The 19,982-nt window shown below is 36.1% G+C and overlaps 1 protein-coding gene across 3 annotated transcripts; it reads left to right on the forward strand.

The window, feature by feature from the left end:
- The first annotated feature begins 1,314 nt into the window (after window positions 1-1,314).
- lin28ab (lin-28 homolog Ab) lies at window positions 1,315-19,382 on the forward strand. 3 transcript variants are annotated; one of them, XM_048202014.1, is made up of 4 exons: window positions 1,315-1,872; window positions 4,328-4,503; window positions 12,819-12,997; window positions 17,406-19,382. In XM_048202014.1, exons 1-4 carry the CDS (start codon window positions 1,839-1,841, stop codon window positions 17,623-17,625), a joined length of 609 nt encoding a protein of 202 aa, XP_048057971.1. In that variant the 5' UTR covers window positions 1,315-1,838; the 3' UTR covers window positions 17,626-19,382. The 3 variants fall into 3 exon arrangements, with proteins under 3 accessions (XP_048057971.1, XP_048057972.1, XP_048057970.1); XM_048202015.1 differs by lacking the exon at window positions 1,315-1,872 and adding an exon at window positions 2,772-3,166; XM_048202013.1 differs by lacking the exon at window positions 1,315-1,872 and adding an exon at window positions 3,232-3,506.
- Window positions 19,383-19,982: the final 600 nt, after the last annotated feature.

The raw sequence follows: 19,982 nt of genomic DNA on the forward strand, positions 1-19,982 counted from the left end.
GTTGCGTATTCAAAACAAAGGTGTAGCTTGATGATGCAGAGATTAAACGCAGAATCATGGGAGATGTCGTCTTCACCTCACAGCCAGGGGAAAAGAATCCGACAGGACTCACTCAGGCAGAAATCATGTTCATGGTTTAATGTTACTGTAGTATGAAGCAGAACAAGGCCGAGTTGAATCGCTGGAGCGATTGCTAATGAGAGACGAGCTTGACATGCGGCTCGAGAGCAGTGGAACTTTTATTATGCCACAATCGCCGCTTCCACTTCTTCCAGTCAAGCGGATGTGTGGTAATGCAGCTCTGTTTTATCATATTAGATACATTTGAGTGTGTTGAAAATGATGTTATAAAGTTACTCTGTGCGTACACTTCAGTAAGCTAGACTGATATTAGAATATCATATTAATATAATCAAGAAAACGAGATTCAGACAATTAGACTAAACATGTTGAGCTATATAACAATTAGTTTTCTGTCTATAAATGTATCCAAACAGTTGTTCCCTTGTCTGATAAAAGATATAATAAAGTATCTTTGGTATTTCCATGGTTTCTACAAAATAAGGGTACATTTACACAACAACATGTTTAAAATGGAGAAGTTTTCCGCCTACAGATGACACCATTTTCAAAACAATCACCATTCACACAAATTTGTGAAAACGACTAAAAACGCTGTATTCTGCTGGCAGGCCATTAGATGGTGATGAAATACTATAGACTGAACATATGCATCATCGTTTTCATAGATTCGCGTTTTTGTTGTTTACACGGAGACATTTTCAAAACCTTGCTGTTTGAAACCCGTTTTCAAAAGTTTGCATTTCCAGGACACAAAAACGCGGTTGTCGTGTAAATGAACGGACAAAACGCATAAAAAGTTTTACGTTTTTAGTTGAAAATGGTGTTGTGTAAACAGCCCCTAAAACCAGAAATCGAGGGTAACACAGGTATGATGTCATTGATAGGTGACGCACAAACATGGTTAAAATTTCCCTGGATTTAAACATTCTTGGAAACATCTGGGATAATCACACAAGTCAACAAAATATATAACACTCTTCTAGAGGTTTTTGGATATTTTATTCCAAAAATCTTACGTATTGTGCCTTTTAATGGAAATCTAACGCAGTTTTTACAAAAAGTGAATACGTGAAAAAATTAGACAACCAGACACCATTTACTTACTGAAACATGTGACTTAAAAAGGTCATGTGGCTGTTTGATACGCATGCTGCATCCTTTTTTCACCCATATTTTGTTGCTTTTAATAATGCGCGGTAAGCAGTTTGCTAGAAGGCTATTACATTTCGTACAGAGATCCAGCTGCACGTTTGAATGACATTTAATGAGTGCGTCATGTGACCCACAGAAGCATATGCCAATTATCACATGAAGAGCGTCCTGGTTCTGTTCGGAATGTTTCATTGGGTAAAGCTTCATGACTAACGCATCTAACAGGTGCGGCACTGTTTCCTTTGACATGAGTCAGCAACCTGTGCTCATGTTGAGAGTGCGTTTTGGGAAGCTGATGAACGGCATCCAAGAATCCTGCATGAATATTTAATTGGAAAGTGGATGCGACTTTAATTGTGTTTGTGGGTGACGGGCCGCCTGACAATCCAAATACAGTCATCAGAGCGAACCACAGCAGGAGCCCTGACTGACTCACTGCTCTTCATTCATTCACACACACTCGGCCTAGTATAAAATGCCTTCGAGGAGGGGGATAGTTGGACTGAGGCTTTTAGGTTTTCGCAAGGCTGGAGTCCAATCCACATTAGTTGATTAAGCAACAGAGGGAAAATAACGATTTTTTAAAAAGTATTTCTGTCAAGATGCCCCCGGCGAATCCGCATCTGAATCACACAGGTGAGGAATTTATGAGATATATATATATTATAACAGACCATATATGCTTAATATTGTATGCAATATAATTTAATAAAATGTATATGGAGCATATATTTGTAATTTACGCATTTTGTCATTTGTGATGATATAAATTGTGCTTTATGAAAAAAGAAAGCTTTTAATCTTATAAAATATATTTCCCTCAATGCTTAAGGAATTATGCAGATGCATGTAATTGTAAATTGCTGTGTGTGAATGCTGTTTAAAACGCTTGATGCAATTCACATTCATTATGCGCTGGCGTCAGAGATCAATTAAATGTCATTTACACGGCTCAGAGTCTCATTGTTCTCTTTTGTGGTCTGCTTGAGGTGTGAGAACAATAAGACACTGCGGACATGTGCGCTTCATGAAGCTCAAACTAGAACTTCTGTCATCTTTGAACATAGTCTGTCAACATCATTAGCTATAGAGACAGTCATTGATGAGTTTATTTCTGGCATGTTAATACAAAAAATGTTTAAATGAAAATTTGCACAGATTGCACCTATGCATTTTGATTTTTTTTTTAATTATTTTTTTATCAAAAGAAATGCACTTTATAAAGTGTATTTAAAGAAAAATACACTTTGTTATTTGAGAAGAACCCGCTTTTGCTGCACACAAACGCCTGATGTAATTTTGGAAATAAAACAGATTATGGCGTTTCTGAATAAAAGTCCAATAACCGCCTTCAGATTTCCCTCCACACATTAATTCTTGCATTTAATAACTGGCCTCTTGGAGAATTTACAGAATAGACCCTACTTATGTAGTTTTGTAGTGATAATTATCATAACATAGTTTGCTATATATAAAAATAACACCATATTATTAATGTTTTCGAAGAGCACGTATATTTTTTTTAAGATGGATGTGATGATAAATGCCTTAAGATGCAACAAATAAGTGCTGGTCAAGCTTTATGCTGTCCCAATGTCTATCCACTATGTGGTGTGTGTCAGCATGCTGAGGGTCATATAGATTTAAGAGGGGAGGCCACTTCCTATTCCCCAAGCTTACTTGTTCTCAATCTGTGATTGGCCCATTGGCGAATTCGGACCCTCGCTGCAGAAATGTGCAATTCATCAGCTCAAGTTGAGCATCACGTAGACTTGACCTAAACCTGATGGAGGTAGCCTAAAAGAGGAGATGCTACAGTGACCCGTGTCCTATGATTCACCCAGGAATAAACACTGACCACTGTTTTATTATCTTTTTTCGTGTTGTGAACCAAGAAGAGGTTGAAGACATCCTGGAGACATGGCTGAAGGTGAGGTCGTGGGTGATCTTCTAGTGGGGGGTCAGTGAAGAGAGAGAGGAATAAAGAAGAGGGGGTGGGACGGATCTCCTGCATTGTCTTTCAGATTTGGGGATCTTTACAAAGGGCTCTTCCCAGAAGCCCTGGAATTTTCGCGTCGTTACCGCTAAAATGTACCCCAAATCTTTTGTTTTTTCGTTTCTTCTGGCATCGGTAAAGTAGTGTTATTTGTTTTAGCTGGAGTTTTGAAATGTGGAGGAAAGTCTGAAGCTTTTTCAGTACGCGGGATTTATTTGGAAATTGATGGGCGAGATGGGTGAAATGGGCTCGGTTTATGAGCAATATTATACAGGTGAGCGGGTGCACATTTGTGCTTATATGATTAATTAGCTAATGAGAGTGCACGAGAACGCGCATTGAATGAACTTTCCATTTTTTGTATAGTATATAATTTAAAGATGAAATAGAGTTGCCTACTTTAAGGGAGCTTGATGATTTTTTTTTTTTTTTTTTTTTTTTTTTTATGGATATCGTTTGATAATCTTTGTCGATGTGTGACGAGTTTATACGGCTAAATATGACACAGTGGGGAAAAATAGGCCTATTCAGGTTTCTCATGGCCTGACTAATATTCCCTATTTTGGAATTTGCATTTCCCAGCTATTAATGATTGTAATAAATGTATAGCCTATATTTCTTGAGGCAAAGTGAATGAATTATTGTGTTTTCGCTTTCAATGCTTTTAACAAAATCTGTGAAGAAATAAACTAAGAAAATTGTTTGTTACCTGTTGAAGTATTGATATAGGCTACCCTCATTACAACATAAGGAAATATGCTATTTATTTGCCTTACAAACAAACATTTTATATTAGTTTTAAAGCATGGTTTTAAATGGTGTAAAATAAGTAGGCCTACTGAAATAGAAAGTAGTTATATATTCGCAAGGAAAATACATTTCGAGACGCATTTCATTCAATAGCGTTACGCACGTGTATTCTGGCATTTTCACACCAAGCGTGATGAATTCACTACATGTCGAAACAGCAACGTAAGAGCTCACTGATTTATTTTATTTATTTAGGCCTGTTTTATATTTTTGTCCACTTTCGATAGCGAGATATTTGTTTTTGTAAAGTTATAGGCCTATACTTGTTTTTGTGCTTTTATTAAGGGGGCTGTGCGAAGACAGAGGAGGAGGAAGCCGCGAGCTCCGAGGAAGACTCGGGCTCGTTCCGTGGCACTGGGGTCTGCAAATGGTTTAACGTGCGGATGGGCTTCGGCTTCCTGTCCATGACCCATCGGGAGGACATCTGTCTGGACTCACCCGTGGATGTGTTCGTCCATCAGGTGAGAGCAAATGAATCCTGCCGTTTTTAATGGACCGGACCTGTATAAGGCCTTCCTCTGTCCCTTGTCATTTCATAGCTTTATTTTCTCATGGTTTAAACGACATAAACACTGGTTACTATGATAAACTAAATATTTTCAGTAATAGTTATCTTGTACCATTTATAAAGCTATAATTTACTAGTGTTTGGTGTTAATGCACACGAACGAACATTAACGCCTAAATTTTCGATAGGCTTTAAAAACCTGCATTCTTAAAAAAAGGTTCTTCATTCGTTCAGCAAAGAAACCTCTTTTATCAGCAACAATTTTTCGCTTAATAGGGATGTTCAGCTGGCTGTATGGTGATTTGTTACGTTTTAGATTGTTCGTTTCTGGTCTGTTTTTTGTGTAGTGGACAATTGTTATTAGAGTTATTAGAAAAAAATGAATCTTTTATTTGACAAAGGACTTTAAAGCTTTAGTTTCTTAATTGGGACCTTTATTTTTTAACATATAAAGATGTTGTAGTTTTTATTTTGAACAATTTCTATATTTAATTTATTTGGATAGGGTATCTGGTGGCACAGGTTTAGACTGTGATGTGTAACGTCTTTTTTATGAGAATTGAAGGGGTCAGATTGCACTTTCTGATTTTTTTTTTTTTTTTTTTTAATAGCATGCCAAATTAAGCCATTATTTTTAAATGGCTAAAAATATCTTCACTATACAGATATATAATTTATAAACATATTATATAAATAAGTGCATTTTAGTACAAAATAAGTGCAAACTTTACTAGTGGGCCCACTACCCTCTTTATTTACTCAGTTTAGATATCCTTGGATTTAATTTTACATGCAGGCCTGTGCTTTTACATTCCTTCCAAAGATTGGGCTGAAATGTTTGGCAAAACTAAAGTGATTGTTTTAGCTCTGGTAGAGTTGAGGGTGAATTCCTGTTGATCAAATTGGCAAAAATATGCTATGTCTTGTCATTCATGTCTGAGCTGTCGCTCATGCTCACAGGGACACAGGTTCAAGTCCGGTCTGCAGCATGTCCTTGTTCCATGTCTTCTCACTAATTCCAACTTTCCTTCCATACCATCTTATAAATAGACAAACAGCCCAAAAATAAAACCACAATGAATATGTTAAATCTAAAATAACCCAGATTGGCTATACAGTGATTCACACAAAGTGCTATATTAAAAATCCTGTTGAGTTTATTGTCTCCAGCCCTGAACACTTAGGCTACCTTCTCACTCAGCAATAATTTAACAAGCTATTGCCACAGAACAACCATCAAGACGGCAAACAGTGGATCACCTATCACCCCGAGCCAAATGAGCTGCTGCCTCATGACTTGAGGTCATTGTGTAAAATTACCCAGAGATTAGAGCATCTTATGGGCAAGCAGCCCTACACATAGTGTCAAGTGATCTCTCTGTCTCTCTGGTCTTCTGTTACCTCCAGATTGGCTGTCTGGGAGGCTGAACAGAGGGTGTTAGGGCTTAGCATACATCACCTGTAAGTCTGATTGACTGCACATTATGATGTAAAACTGAGAAGGGAACATCAGAGTAGCAGGGTGTGTTATAGTTCCCTTCATCAACACCCTGAACTGATGCCTCACTGCAGTAAAAGTTCAACAACAAAATAAAAATTGTCATCATTTACTCACCCACATGTCATTCCAAACCTGTACGACTTTCGGGTGAATTATTAGGAAAAAAAAAAAAAGCCCAAAAGTATAACTATAAATGCATTAATTTATGTTAATTTATAATGAAGTGATTTGAATGCAGGGAACATTTAAGACATCATACTGAAAAAAAAGTGTGTTAGATTTACATGATTTAATCATGTACATCAGTTCGACATGAATCAGTTAACACAAAAAATAATTTGTACATGTAAAACATGCTGTTTCAGTTACATCAACTCACACAAAAAAAATCATTTTTGAGCACTTGATTGGTTCACATTCGGCTTACTTGAATGTAAAAAAAAAATTCATGTGTTACCTTGTGAATAAAATGTTACCTTGCACATTTTAAAGAATTACGTTAATTATAAGCAAATAAATACTTTTGTTTTTGTAGATCATAAATAATGGTTAAATCAGACTTTTTTTGTGGTTATAAACCTCACATCAAGGTTTTGTTTATAAACCAGCCAAATGGGCATAGTTATCACTTGTTGCTTATTTAAAAAAATTGCCAGATATCAGCCAATGAACCGGCTGATAAATCAATGCATGCATTTAGCAATACTTAAAATATACTTAAAGAAAGTAAGTGTAGTTAAAGAACTCAATAGTTCTCCCAAATAATGTCATAATTTAATTATCCTCATTTCATTCATTAAATGTAAAACTTCCTTTCTTCTGCAGAACACAGAAAAAAAGTGATACTTTTGAGAATCTTTTAAATGTTTTATTTATACAATGAAAGTCAGGTGGATCCAGAATATTGGATATCTGTTTTCTATGGAAGAAAAAAGTCACACATATTTTTAACAACATGAGCATGAGTAAATGACAGAATTTTCACTGTCCCTTTAAGATCTGTTCAATAGTTAACTGTGGCCAACCCTTTGGAACAACATTTATAGCAAAGCAGTGGGAATTTGACCTTGGTTGTTTGGAGAAAGATTTCTGGACATTCTTAGGTGGTTTGGTTTTGATAATCTGGAGGAAATCAGCACTCAAACCTACCTGTGTCTCTTTCTGTGGATATATTGATAATACTCAGTGTAGAGAGACTGCCACGGGACCTGCCAGGTTAAAAAGACAATGGGTGTCATTGTCAAACCCACAGATGGAAATCCTGCCTTCTTTAAATCTCCGAATCACTGAATGAATGGTGTTTGTGTGTGAGGATGACCAAAAAGAGGGGTCAGTGGAGAGAGATTTCATAATTAATGGTGAAAAATAGTTGAAAGACATGCTGAGAGAGAATGTTGGGAGTGGAGATCAAGAAGATTGGAAAAAGGGGGGAAGGGAGGGAGTATTTTGGGGGAGGGGGGTTGTTAGCTGAATTCATTGATAAAAAAAAAAACTGTAGTAAAAGAGGAGGGTGAGTGGTAGAGGTCAAAGGATGGAGCCGTGGATGGCTTCAGGAAGCTATGGCGGGGGTTGGGAGGCACTTGGGCCTGATTCCTGTCCCAGCGACCCCCCCCCCCTCCTCTGTGAGATGGGTGTCAGAGTCAAGACTGACATCATGTGAGAGCCAAAGTGTGGAGCACTGCAGACGTCTTACCTGGTGTAGCTAGCAGTGTTGGGAATTGCTACTTTGATATGATCAGCCTTTTAACAAACTACAGTTTATAGAGGTTAAACAGTCCAGCTCCCCCCCAACCTAAGATCATTGGAAAGATGTGCCTCTACCTCCTATTTTTTTTTTGCAAAGATCCAAAAACACACCGGTACAAACTATTCACTGCAGTTTTCAGTTAAAGTCAACACTAGTCACTGTAAAAACAGTAAAAACTTTTATTCCTTTTCACACAAATTGCTGGGGCAGATTATCAATTAATAAAGACTTATTTTCACTTGGTTCCTTGCACAATACTATGTTGTGATCTCAAAACGCTTATGATTTGTAGACTAATCACATAACAGTCTCCAATGTACAGCTTTTCTGACATTGTAAACTTGCTCAGTAGCTCACCAGTCCCATGAGACTCAAGTCGTGACACGATAAAAGAGCTCAAAGACTTGTAGAATCCAGCATGGTTACTTCATCAAATGTGTTTTTATTCACTTGTTTGCTTTTGTTAAAGGGGTGGTTCAATGGTTTTTTTTCTAGGCTTGATTTGTGTTTTTGGGGCACAGTTTAACATGTCTTAATGCTTCGTTTTTTTGAAAACGCTGTATTTTTCATATATTTTACCTTTATTCTACACCTCTGTTTCTATTGTCATTCGAACGGCTCGTTTGACTTCCTGCTTCTATAAAGCCACTCCCTCCGAAATACGCAATGTGCTCAGATTGGTTAGCTGGCTCAGTGTATCCAGAGCCATCGTGATTCGCTGAAGCGTCCGGAAACGCCATGCCCCTTACTATTTGTTACCGGTTACGTGCGGTTTGGTTATATTGTATGCTCAATTTGATTATATTGCTGTATCAAATTGAGCCCGAATCAGACCCAGATGAACAGCAATCGCTGCTTTTAAAGGACGTTTATGAATGGTATTTCATTTAGTATTTGTGTCAAAGTGTTTAGATATGCTGTCACTGCTGTTTGTTAGCTTTCAATATACAGTTTTATCCTGAATAAAGCTTTACTGTAGCCGAATACATGACTGAGTAGTAGCATTTTTGTAAAGGTAGCGTTTAATTTACAGCATGAACAACTGTTTGTCTACGAACATAGACGTTTGTTGGAGAAGTATGCACTATAATACAGCTAACTGGCTAGCGAAGCAAAAACAAGTTGCTCTTTGTATATGTCCTTGATGCATCCAAAAATAGCAACAGAACTATACGTTTAAAAGACATGTACAAACAATAAAACCTACTTACAGTTTGGGGCGATAAACGGCAGCTTTTAAAGTGTGAACTGCTTCTTTCAATAATAGCCTTTGTGCATTCAGTAATAGCCATCCAGCATTGAACTCGTGTAGATTCTGGAAGCTGTCTTCAGCGCCGCATCCAGTGTAGAAAATATCACAGATTATAATGGGTTCTATTATCTTTTGACGCGTCACGTCGCACCGCTCGCGTTCGGTGTACACAACTCTTCCACTTTCATTATGCTGCGCCACATGGGCTCGCCCACTTTGTTGCGTGTTCCCGGGGGCGTGCTTTGCAGGGTTTATGATGTCACCAACCCGGGAAGAAGCTAGTTGTAGTCCAAACTGGTCGTTTTTGTAACTGCCATAACGTTAAAAGACAATATCTCCATTTGCATTGAACTTTCAGCGCTGTAACTTTGCAGATACTGTTTATGCTCAAGCAGCAACATTACACACTAACTAAAGTTACAAAAGTGAAATCGCATTGAACCACTCCTTTAACACTATTGGTTAGGTTTAGGTTGGGTTTAGTGTAGGTGGTACCTTATTTTTAAATGCGATAGAGCATTAATCTTTTAGCGCCACTCACCGGACATTTCATTTCCGAACTGCTGCTATGCAACAACTAACAAAATAAAACGTTTCCAAATTAAACGTAAAATAAACAAGAAGAGCAGCCTGGTGTTTTGCTCTTAGAAAGAATGTGTGGAATTTATTACAGACCATTAAGAGTTTAATGTGTAAAAGACTAAAAGCATTCTTCTAAAGCATGTCCTCGTGAGAAGATAAGCAATTTTACTACAAAGGCACCAACAAAGTAAATTATTTGGTACTTTTTTGTCTTTAACTACTATGTACTAACATTTAAATTAATCATTTGATATACAATATTCTTAAATACATGTTTTTACATTGTACTTATATTAAAAAAAAAACCTGTATTTAATTACATCTGTAATTAATTTCTGTATTTACATCTATAATTACACTGTTGAGCCTTCCCCTACCTCTTAACCCACCCTTAAACCTATCCATACCACCAAACCTGTCCCTAAACGTACCTGTATCCCACCTCAGCATCAAAAGTTATTTGCAATACCACATGAACACAATATGTACACTGTACTTATTTTTTGATCTAAGTACATAGTAGTAAAAGACACCTAATATAAAGTGTGACCATTTATTCTCTACACCATGGCTGGAGTCAACTTCATACTATGCTCTCACACATATATCAACTAGTCTGATATTTGGTCTCCAAGTTGTTGTTTGTTAAGAGTACAAGCAGAAGGTTGTTTTTAAAGGTAGATCCTTTCTCAAGCCCCATTTCCATGCGTCTGTAGAGCAAGTATCTCAGGAATGTGAGCTTCCCCCCACCTTTTCCCACAGCAAACCCACTGCTTGATGGCCAGGGTGAGATTTAACCAGATGGCGTTATTTTGGGGAAGTTCATCTGCCCATCCCAGTCTTAATCCGCATTTTCATTGCTTTTTCTTGAGAAACAATAAAGGTACATACATGTGATGTTTAAGTAACATCCAGTCTGCTAAGATGCCACTGTCTTGTTGAATTTTGAAAGAATCGATACATCCTTTGCTGCCTATGATATCTTAACATATTCTGCATGTAGGCTGATGGTTTGAGCCTTCAGTTTTGGATACAGCCATTGATGGACACAGATCTTCAGTTAATTGGTAGAGAGACCAGATGAGGAAGCTGTTTTGATTTGAGTGTTATGTGAAGAGGTGGTTGTGATGGTGGCAGAGTGAAGGGGATGTAGCAACATTGTTGGGGGCAGGGAGGTGGTGTTTTTACTGGTTCTTACAGAATTGCGCAGCTCTGAGAGAAAGGTTAATGCTGAAATGTATTGACGATTCAGTGTGGTGCTTAATTAAAGTTATTTTGTGGAGATGGCATGCACAAAATGGGAATTTTGCTAAAATGTGCAGTATACAACAGAGAAGAATGCTCTAGTAGATAATGTATCCCACTGCATTAAGCTACAATGTGACAAATCAGAAGTAATTATCGTGTTTATCTTTCAATTTATTATTTGAATGTACTTCTTAAAGTTTTAACACAAAATTAAATTAATAAATGCTAAATAATCTTTTTTTATTGCTCGGAACTGGATGGCACTCAAATGCAACAACAAAGTAATATACTGCATTTAGCAGATTAGAGCTGGGTGATCGTTTACAAGATGCAAGCAATCAAGCAGTTGAGATTTGCTATATAGTATATCACCCTGAGAGTTCATAATAAATGATTTATTACATAGCATAAAAATGATCTTTAACAGCTGCATATTTGCATGAATATATTTTATTTTGTATTAAATTTTTATTATTATTATTATTTTTTTGGCAAGAGGAACGGGATGGTAATTATAAAAATGTGTATATCGTGTAAATAAATTATATGTGTGTATGTTTATAAATACAGTGCACAGCGTAAATGAGTACACCCCCTCTGAACAAATATGTATTTTCTTAATGATCACTAATACAATTCATGGAAAGAAGGCAAAACTCAAATGTATTAAACATATACTTGATAAATATACATGTCCACAGAAGGTTTTTCACCTTGGGAGATTGCATATCATCATTGTCATGTTGGAAAAAATGCCCAACAATGCAGGGAATTAGGAGATGGTAGCATCTTCTGTTTCAAGTTTTTGTATTGCATCACACAGTGGTGTGTGAATTCATGACAGCATTGATAAAGCACATGTCCCTCACTCATACATCCCTATATAAGGGAATCCCTACCACTGAACTTCACTGTGGGAACCAGGCACTTCTCACTGTACTCCTCCTCTAGCAATACCATAACATTTTGGATGCTGTTAGATCCAAAATGATTGACTTGGTCTCATGAGACCAGAGTATGGATTCCCAGAAGTCTATATTTTGTAAATATGGGCCTTGGAAAAGGCTAACTGACTTTGTGCTTTGGCTACAGTAGGTAGTTCCAGTGAGAACAACAACCACGCATGTCATTTCTGCAAGCTGCATCTTACTCTGTGAGAGAAACGGTCACACTTTTCATAGCTTTTGCTGGCTCTCAGACACTTGTTTGGTGTTACTCCTGCTCTTTGTCTAGCAAAAAATCCCTCATCACTAAATGAAAGCTTAAAATGAAGGCCTGATTATTTCAGGGGCCTTATCACAAGTCCATTGTTTTTGAACTTGTTACTTTTGCTATATTTTCACACTTAAAACAATGATTTGGTAATCCTCGTGTGCCACTGACCTCTTTTGTGCTAAGAAATAAGTCCTCTCCCAAGTGGTTCCATTGTTGTCAGCATTAAGTCTGAGAATGATTCAGTGGGCTATATAACACTTTTAATTGTCAAGAAATTACTACTCTTTAAATATTTTGGTTCAACATACATACATGCAGATAAAATAATCGCCTTAAAAGTTTTATTTAGTAACTTTCAGGAGGGTATATTCATTTTTGCAATAACATTTTATCACTTTGATAAGAATCTTATTTTCTTAAATTTTGACATGCTTCTTTGGTAATTGATCAAGCAGACTTGCTGGAACATTATATCTCTAAAGAACCCTAATATGTCTTTAAGCAATTGAGTAATTGCTGACTTTAAGTTTCAGAGGGCACTCATTTATGCTGTTACACACATGATTAACAACCCTTTTAAAATATAAGTATTTAAATTTTCAATAAATGTTAAATATTTATTTATTTATTAAGCATTTGTTTAAAAGGAAAAAAAAGATCAAGTTAGCATCATAATGTATATGAGCAAGCATCTACAGCAGTGTTTCTACCATATCTCTGCAGAGCAAGCTTCATATGGAGGGCTTCCGCAGTCTGAAGGAAGGAGAAGCTGTGGAGTTCACCTTCAAAAGATCCTCTAAGGGTCTGGAGTCCTTATGGGTGACGGGTCCAGGTGGGGCACCATGCGTAGGCAGCGAGAAAAAACCCAAGGGTGCCCAAAAGCGCCGTTCAAAAGGAGATCGGTGAGTGCTATTCTGTACTACATTTTCACTTACACTATATGATGAATGTTTTATGAAGTTATACAGATTTCATCAATCTGATAATTGACTTTTATTTACATTCATGCTTTTACCCATCCTCCTCTTACAGTAGGCAATATGGTCAATGCTATTCTCAAATATGATATAATTAGTAAGGGTTAGTTCACCCAAAAATGAAAATTCTGTCATTAATTACTCACCCTCATGTCGTTCCACACCTGTAAGACCTTCATTCATCTTCAGAGTACAAATTAAGATATTTTTGTAGAAATCTGAGAGGTATATAACTCGTCCATAGACAGCAATTTATCCGACACTTTCATGGTCCAGAAAGGTACTAAAGACATCGTTAAAACAGTCGACGTAACTGCAGTGGTTCATCCTTAATTTTATGAAGTGACAAGAATACTTTTTGTGCACAAATTCAAAATAAAAATAGCGACTTCATTCAATAATCTTTTCTCTTCCCTGTCATTATCCTTACGTAGTTGCCGCAGTAAGCACATTGAAGGCTTCCGTGTTTACGTCCGAATGCGTGCATAGCACAACGTATGCGTGTGATGATGACGCAGAAGCTGGCCAATAACGTGTCGGCATTCTGACATAGAACCTGGAAGCGATGGACGTAAACAATGTATGAGAATGACACCGAAGAGAAGATATTGTTAAATAAAGATGTTATTTTTGTTTTGTTTTTTGCACGCCAAAAATATTCTTGTCACAAATTTAAGATTGAACCACTGTGGTCACATGGACTATTTTAAAGGGGACGTCGGATGCAAAATTCACTTTTACATGGTGTTTGGACATAAATGTGTATTGGCAGTGTTGTCTACACAACCACCCTATAATGATAAAAATCCACCCAGTGATTTTTTTTTTTTTTTTTTTTTTTTTTTTTTTTTTTTTTTTTAAATCCCCACAAATCATAAGCACTTTGTCAGATCAAGCCATTCACAGATTCTTGGCAAAGTGACGTAAATTTGCACAGGCCCCTCCCACGACTGTTGACAGACACTGCCGTTTTAGCATAGACCCGCCCTGAAAGAGAGCTGTAAATAGTCCTCCATTGTTTCGATGCCACGCAGGTGTAGACAAGAATGTGGACAAGATGCAGCCACTGAAATGAGACGCAGCTAGTGTGATACACCTGTGAGTTTGTTTTCACCCGACTGAACATGTTTAATCGGTCGTTTGTTTGTTGGGTCGGGGAACGTCTGAGCAATGTGGTATGATTTTCCAACAAACAACAAGAAACTCTGACATAATCCGAACCTGGACACGAACCTTTGCCATGACGATGAGGCAAGCCCCTTGCTAAGACTGCTGTTTGATCGCGCCGGCGCCTCGCGCACACACAAAGCACCAATTGTTCATTATCAAAATAATATAGGCGAACAAACATGTCGTCATTTCTATTTAGAACCTTCTCACTGTAATTCATAACTTCATGTTTATAATGAACAATGCATTAAGGTGATTTGTCTTATTACAAACTGTGTACATTTTATGTAAAGATAACATGGTAACACTAACATAAGGTTTATAAAGGTGTTAGTTAATTACTAACAAGTAATTTTCAAATGTATTTTAATTGTTTTTGAGCATTTATAACTGCATAAATAAGAATTGTGAGTTCAGTGCCAAATAATGTTTACAGCCCACCCATGGAGGATAGGGGTGGGGTGAACAGTAGCTCATTATGATTTAAAGGGACATGCACTGAAATGGCTTGCTGTGAACAGAGCTGTTTTTGACAAGGTAAAAAGGGTGTTTTTTTTATACAACCATTCAGAAATTGTAATCAAAGTATGTTATAGATTTTCATGAAGATCCTAAAGAATCATACTAACTTGTGGAAAATTGGCATCCGATGTCCCCTTTAACAATGTCTTTAGTACCTTTCTGGACCTTGAAAGTGTTGGTTAAATTGCTGTCTATGGATGAAAATATACCTCTTGGATTTCATCAACAATATCTTAATTTGTGTTCTGAAGATGAATGAAGGTCTTACGGGTGTGAAACGACATGAAGGTGAGTATTTAATGACAGAATTTTCATTTTTGGGAGAACTAACACTTTAAGTACATTACCCTCGCTTTAAAAAAAAATCAAATAGGGTAAAATATGTTCTGATCAGGTTCTTGACAGGTGAGATTCACTGATTCACCTGTTAGGATGTTGGTTTTGCTTTCTTTGAGGTTACTACCCTCACTCTTACTAGCTACTGATATTTTTGGGTATAAATGTTCAGGATGTTGCTTTTGAATTGCTTTGACACAGTATCTCGAAGAGCATTTCCTTCCCCCACCCTGTGCATTGGTGACTTGACCTGCTGAATCAATAGGTTGTTTAAAATCTCATAGCTCAGAAATTAGGCACACAGTCACCCACCCCCCACAGTAGAACTGCAGGTTATTGATAAGCACCTCCCACAATCCTCAGCTGTATCTAATCATAGTGGTTGGTTGAGTGTGCATTTGAACAGATCAAAGCGATTGCAGTTTTGGCAATTGTGCACAAGTGACTGTGTCATAAGCACAGATACACAGCAGTGTTTTGTTGCACTAGTGACAGTCCTGTAATGTCTGCGAGAGCAGCTGCCATAATCAGCAAACGCAACGTGTTCAACATGACAATTTTCCATTTAGTAAAATGTACTTTCTCCTGCTGCTTATCATTGCTACTCCATCTTTCTCTCTGTCTGTACCTCTTGATGGAGGATCAGATCCTGTTCATTTAATTAATAACAGATGTAGGTGCCTGAGAAAGGTCAGAGGTGAATGCTGCCATAGCAACCCTGAGGTGTGATGTATGTGAACTGGGTGGGGGTGGGCAGGAAAGAGCAGGGATCAAAGTGCAAAGGTCATGCTGCATATTGAAACAAAGGGCCAAAGAGATGCCCCACCTCCTCGAAAGCACACCTCCTTCCTCTGGCCGATCAATAACTCCCCCCTCAGTTCTGCTGCAGGGAGACAATGTAGTAGAGAGCTCATGGGCTTAAATGCACAGGAAGTTTTCATTTAAATGAATAGCCAGGCAAAAAAATATTTTTTTTTTTTGTTTTTTTTAAAGTGACACTGAAGTATTGTACTAAATCTGAATTGTAAATAAGTTGTGAATAAGTTATCATACTAAACTCATATTTTATTTATTTATTTCTTAAGTTGTGAATAAGTTACCATGCTAAACTCATATACATATACATATACATACAATACATATTTACATTCAAATAAATAAATAAATAAATATGAGTTTACTATGATAACTTAATCATAACTTATTGTTAACTTATGTTATCATACTAAACTCATATTCACATTATTTATTTATTTATTTATTTATTTGAATAGTAAATAAGTCATAAGTTATCATACTAAACTCTATTTATTTATTTATGTGAATCGTAAATAAGTTGTAAACATTTATTTATTTGTTTGTGTTTGTTTATTAATTTATTCATTCATTAAGTCACTTATCATGACTTGTAAATAAGTCATGACTCACGAGTAAGCTATCATACTAAAATTTATTTTTATATATTTTTAGGTAAACCATATAATACTCAATTTATTAATTTATTTATTTTATTAAATGACTCAATTAAGTCATGATGAATAAGTTATCATACTAAACGTATTTGGTTGTTTGTTTATGAGTCATGAACAAGTTATCATTGTAAACGTTTGTTTATTTGTTTATTAGTTCATTAAGTCACTTGTAAATAAGTCATGAATAACCTATCATACTAAATAATTTTTTTTATATACATATGTAAATCATGAATAAGTTATACTAAAGTTATTTATTTATTTATTATTGTCCATATGAATAATTAATTAATTAATTAATTAATTAATTAATTAATTAATTAAATACATCATAATTCTTTTTGGAGCTCAGTTGTTTCAGTCCTCATTCAATGTCACTGTTCACCCTGCTCTTTTTTGTTTGTTTGTTTGTTTGTCATTTCTGCTGAACATTATAAGGGTTAATACATTTGTCTTGGATTCTCTGGTGCTGTAGATGTACACAAAATATTATCATTCTCCTTTTAAATCATTATCTAAATAAATACAGGATAATAATGCCATGTAAAACATCTCACATACTAGCATCTCAAACTTTTTTTTTTTTTTTTTTTTTTATGTTTTAAGAAAGCTGTGCATACTAGTCATATTGTAGTTCCATTTGGTTAAGCAACACAATGTCTGCCTCATAAACATAAACACTTCACATGTTAAATTGGCTAATTGGCTCTCATTTTTCTTTTCCAACCCAGGAATGATAATTCATCCACAGTGGCCCTTGATTTCAAACGTTTGACCTCCCCCTAGTGGCCTTTCTTGCAAATAACACCTTTGTTTTCCTGCACCATTTACAGATGCTTCAACTGTGGAGGGCCAAATCATCATGCCAAAGAATGCCAACTGCCACCTCAGCCAAAAAAGTGCCATTTTTGCCAAAGCATCTCGCACATGGTGGCCAACTGTCCAATCAAAGCACAGCAGTTGTCACCAGGATCTCAGGGAAAATCAACAACCTCAACAGGAGAAGAAGAGGACATGAGTCACACCCCCTTACCTCCAGAGAGCTCCGATTAGTTTGGAGATATTGTCAGGGAAACACAAGCACCAATCAAAAAATGTCAGTGGAAAGCTGCTTTTGGAACTAACTCAGGTTTTTCTTTTGCAAACAGCAGAAATGAATGTTCCCTCTTACTTTTGTACTTTAGTCAGGAAATTAAAAACCAGATTAAATTAATATAGAAAGTTATACTAAGAAAATACGATCACTATCCTATCCATCTTTATTGTTAGCCATCATGTTCGTAAAAATATCTGTAACTCAGCTTTGTTATAGGACTTTCTGTCTATTCACAGAACTGATTTGGGAGATTCCAGATATTTCACAATGCATGTATTCAGAGGGCAAATCTCACAAAAACATGTCCAAGTCAGAAGCTTATTTTGAATTTTAGAAACATTTAAGTTTTTTTTTTTTTTTTTTTTTCGTGACAATTAATCATGTTTACTTCCCATATTCTAAATATTATCCAAAGTTAATCCATATGTATATGTTGCGATATATTCATATTTTAAAGTAATGCATTTTTTTTTAAATCAGTTGTCGCATTGCAAAAAAAATAAATAAATTATATATTTCTTAATCAATAATCCCATTTTTTCTTTTGATTATAGGGTAAAATGTTGTATGTAGTACAGAACTACTTGACAAGTTTTGTGAGATCTGCCCTAAAAGTGTGAAGCAAGTGTGAGAGAAATATTTTTATTTTCTGCCTTAGCTAGCAAAGTGTCTTAGATTTGTACCGAAACAATCAAAATGCATCATATTGACAAATTGCAAAAAGCCTGGATATTACACTGGTGAAATGCATATCTGTCTTTGTGCTTAGGTACAAATGATCTCTTGCTTTCTGATAACAAAATTAGCAATCATAGAAATCATAATTCTTTTCTTGTCTGAGACGCTTTGATTGTTCTAATCCACAGGCCAAATGAATGTTAAAAGTTTGTATTCGTGCAGATTATACATCAGTCTCTTTGTATCACCAGTGGAAATATTTTGACTGCACTGTCACTAGTTGGTTACTATGCGAAAGACACTGTGACTTTCTTAGATTATTAATGCTGTGTAACTGGCTCGCTCTCATCTAAAAATCTGGGAAATTATAGGAAATGTCCTGAAGACATTTGAAAACAAGAGCCAAGACAATAGCACATTTTTTTTAATGATAATCTTTTTCTTTCTAAGCGTTAAATGAGACTCAAAAGATGTGCCAGGTTTGTCAAAGCTTATTCCAAGAAGAGATCCTGACTTGATCTCATTTTATTGTAAATATCAATTGTAAACTTTTTTTTTTAAACGACTGTTATTTATTTGTAGCAACACAAACTGACCTCAAACTCTGTGATGTTGCGATGGACTCAGTTTGCTCTCAGTCACAGCAAAAGCTACTATTTTTTTCTAGTTATTTCATAGTCTAATAATGTTTTTTAACTGTATTAATGAGTTGATTGATAAGTATTCACAGTGTTTAAAATGTGCTGTTTTATGTATGGCCTTTCTTAAAAACAAAACAAACAACAACAACAACAACAAAAAAACACTTTTTATGATAAACTTATGATTTATCCCCATGACTGCATGAAGTTTATGTTTGTTCTCTTTTTGACAGGGAGCAACTGAGCTATCAAGCTTCACTGTGTTTGAGGAAAGCATCTAGTCTTTGCCAAATGAAAGCATTATGAATTGTGTATTCTTTTAGCCTTTTTGTATATTTGACAGTCCACAAACTTTCAAAAACTCAGTGGGGGGGAAAAAAAAAAAAACTAAACACTTGTAATAGTACTACTATTACTTTAAAGGGATAGTTCACTCAAAAATGAAATTTTATGTTTATCTGCTTAACCCTAGAGCATCTAAGATGTAGGTGACTTTGTTTCTTCATTAAAACACAAATGATGATTTTTTAACTCCAGCCGTTGCGGTCTGTCAGTCATATAATGCATGGCAATGGGAACTTCGTCTATAAGATTAAAAAAAAAACATGTGCAGACAAATCCAAATTAAACCCTGCGGCTCATGACGACACATTGATGTCCTAAGACACGAAACGATCGGTTTATGTGAGAAACCGAACAGTATTTATATTGTTTTTTACCTCTAATACACCACTATGTCCAACTGCCTTGAGTATCCGGTGTGTGAGGTCTGAAAAATGATATAAATGTTGTTCAGTTTCTTGCACAAACCAATCGTTTTGTGTCTTAGGACATCAATGTGTCGTCATGAGCCGCAGGGTTTAATGACAGACCGCAACGGTTGGAGTTAAAAATCATCATTTGTGTTCTACTGAGGAAAACAAAGTCACCTACATCTTGGATGCCCTGTGGGTAAGCAAATAAACATCAAATTTTCATTTTTGAGTGAACTATCC

The sequence above is a fragment of the Megalobrama amblycephala genome, linkage group LG9, assembly GCF_018812025.1.
Source record: "Megalobrama amblycephala isolate DHTTF-2021 linkage group LG9, ASM1881202v1, whole genome shotgun sequence".
Lineage (NCBI taxonomy): Eukaryota > Metazoa > Chordata > Actinopteri > Cypriniformes > Xenocyprididae > Megalobrama > Megalobrama amblycephala.

Excerpts from the sequence above, each read along its gene's own strand:
- lin28ab (XM_048202013.1), top strand. The coding sequence starts at position 3,458 with ATGGGCGAGATGGGTGAAATGGGCTCGGTTTATGAGCAATATTATACA. Across the intron at positions 3,507-4,327 it reads TTATGAGCAATATTATACAG|GGGGCTGTGCGAAGACAGAG; the intron begins GTGAGCGGGTGC and ends GCTTTTATTAAG. Across the intron at positions 12,998-17,405 it reads CGCCGTTCAAAAGGAGATCG|ATGCTTCAACTGTGGAGGGC; the intron begins GTGAGTGCTATT and ends CACCATTTACAG.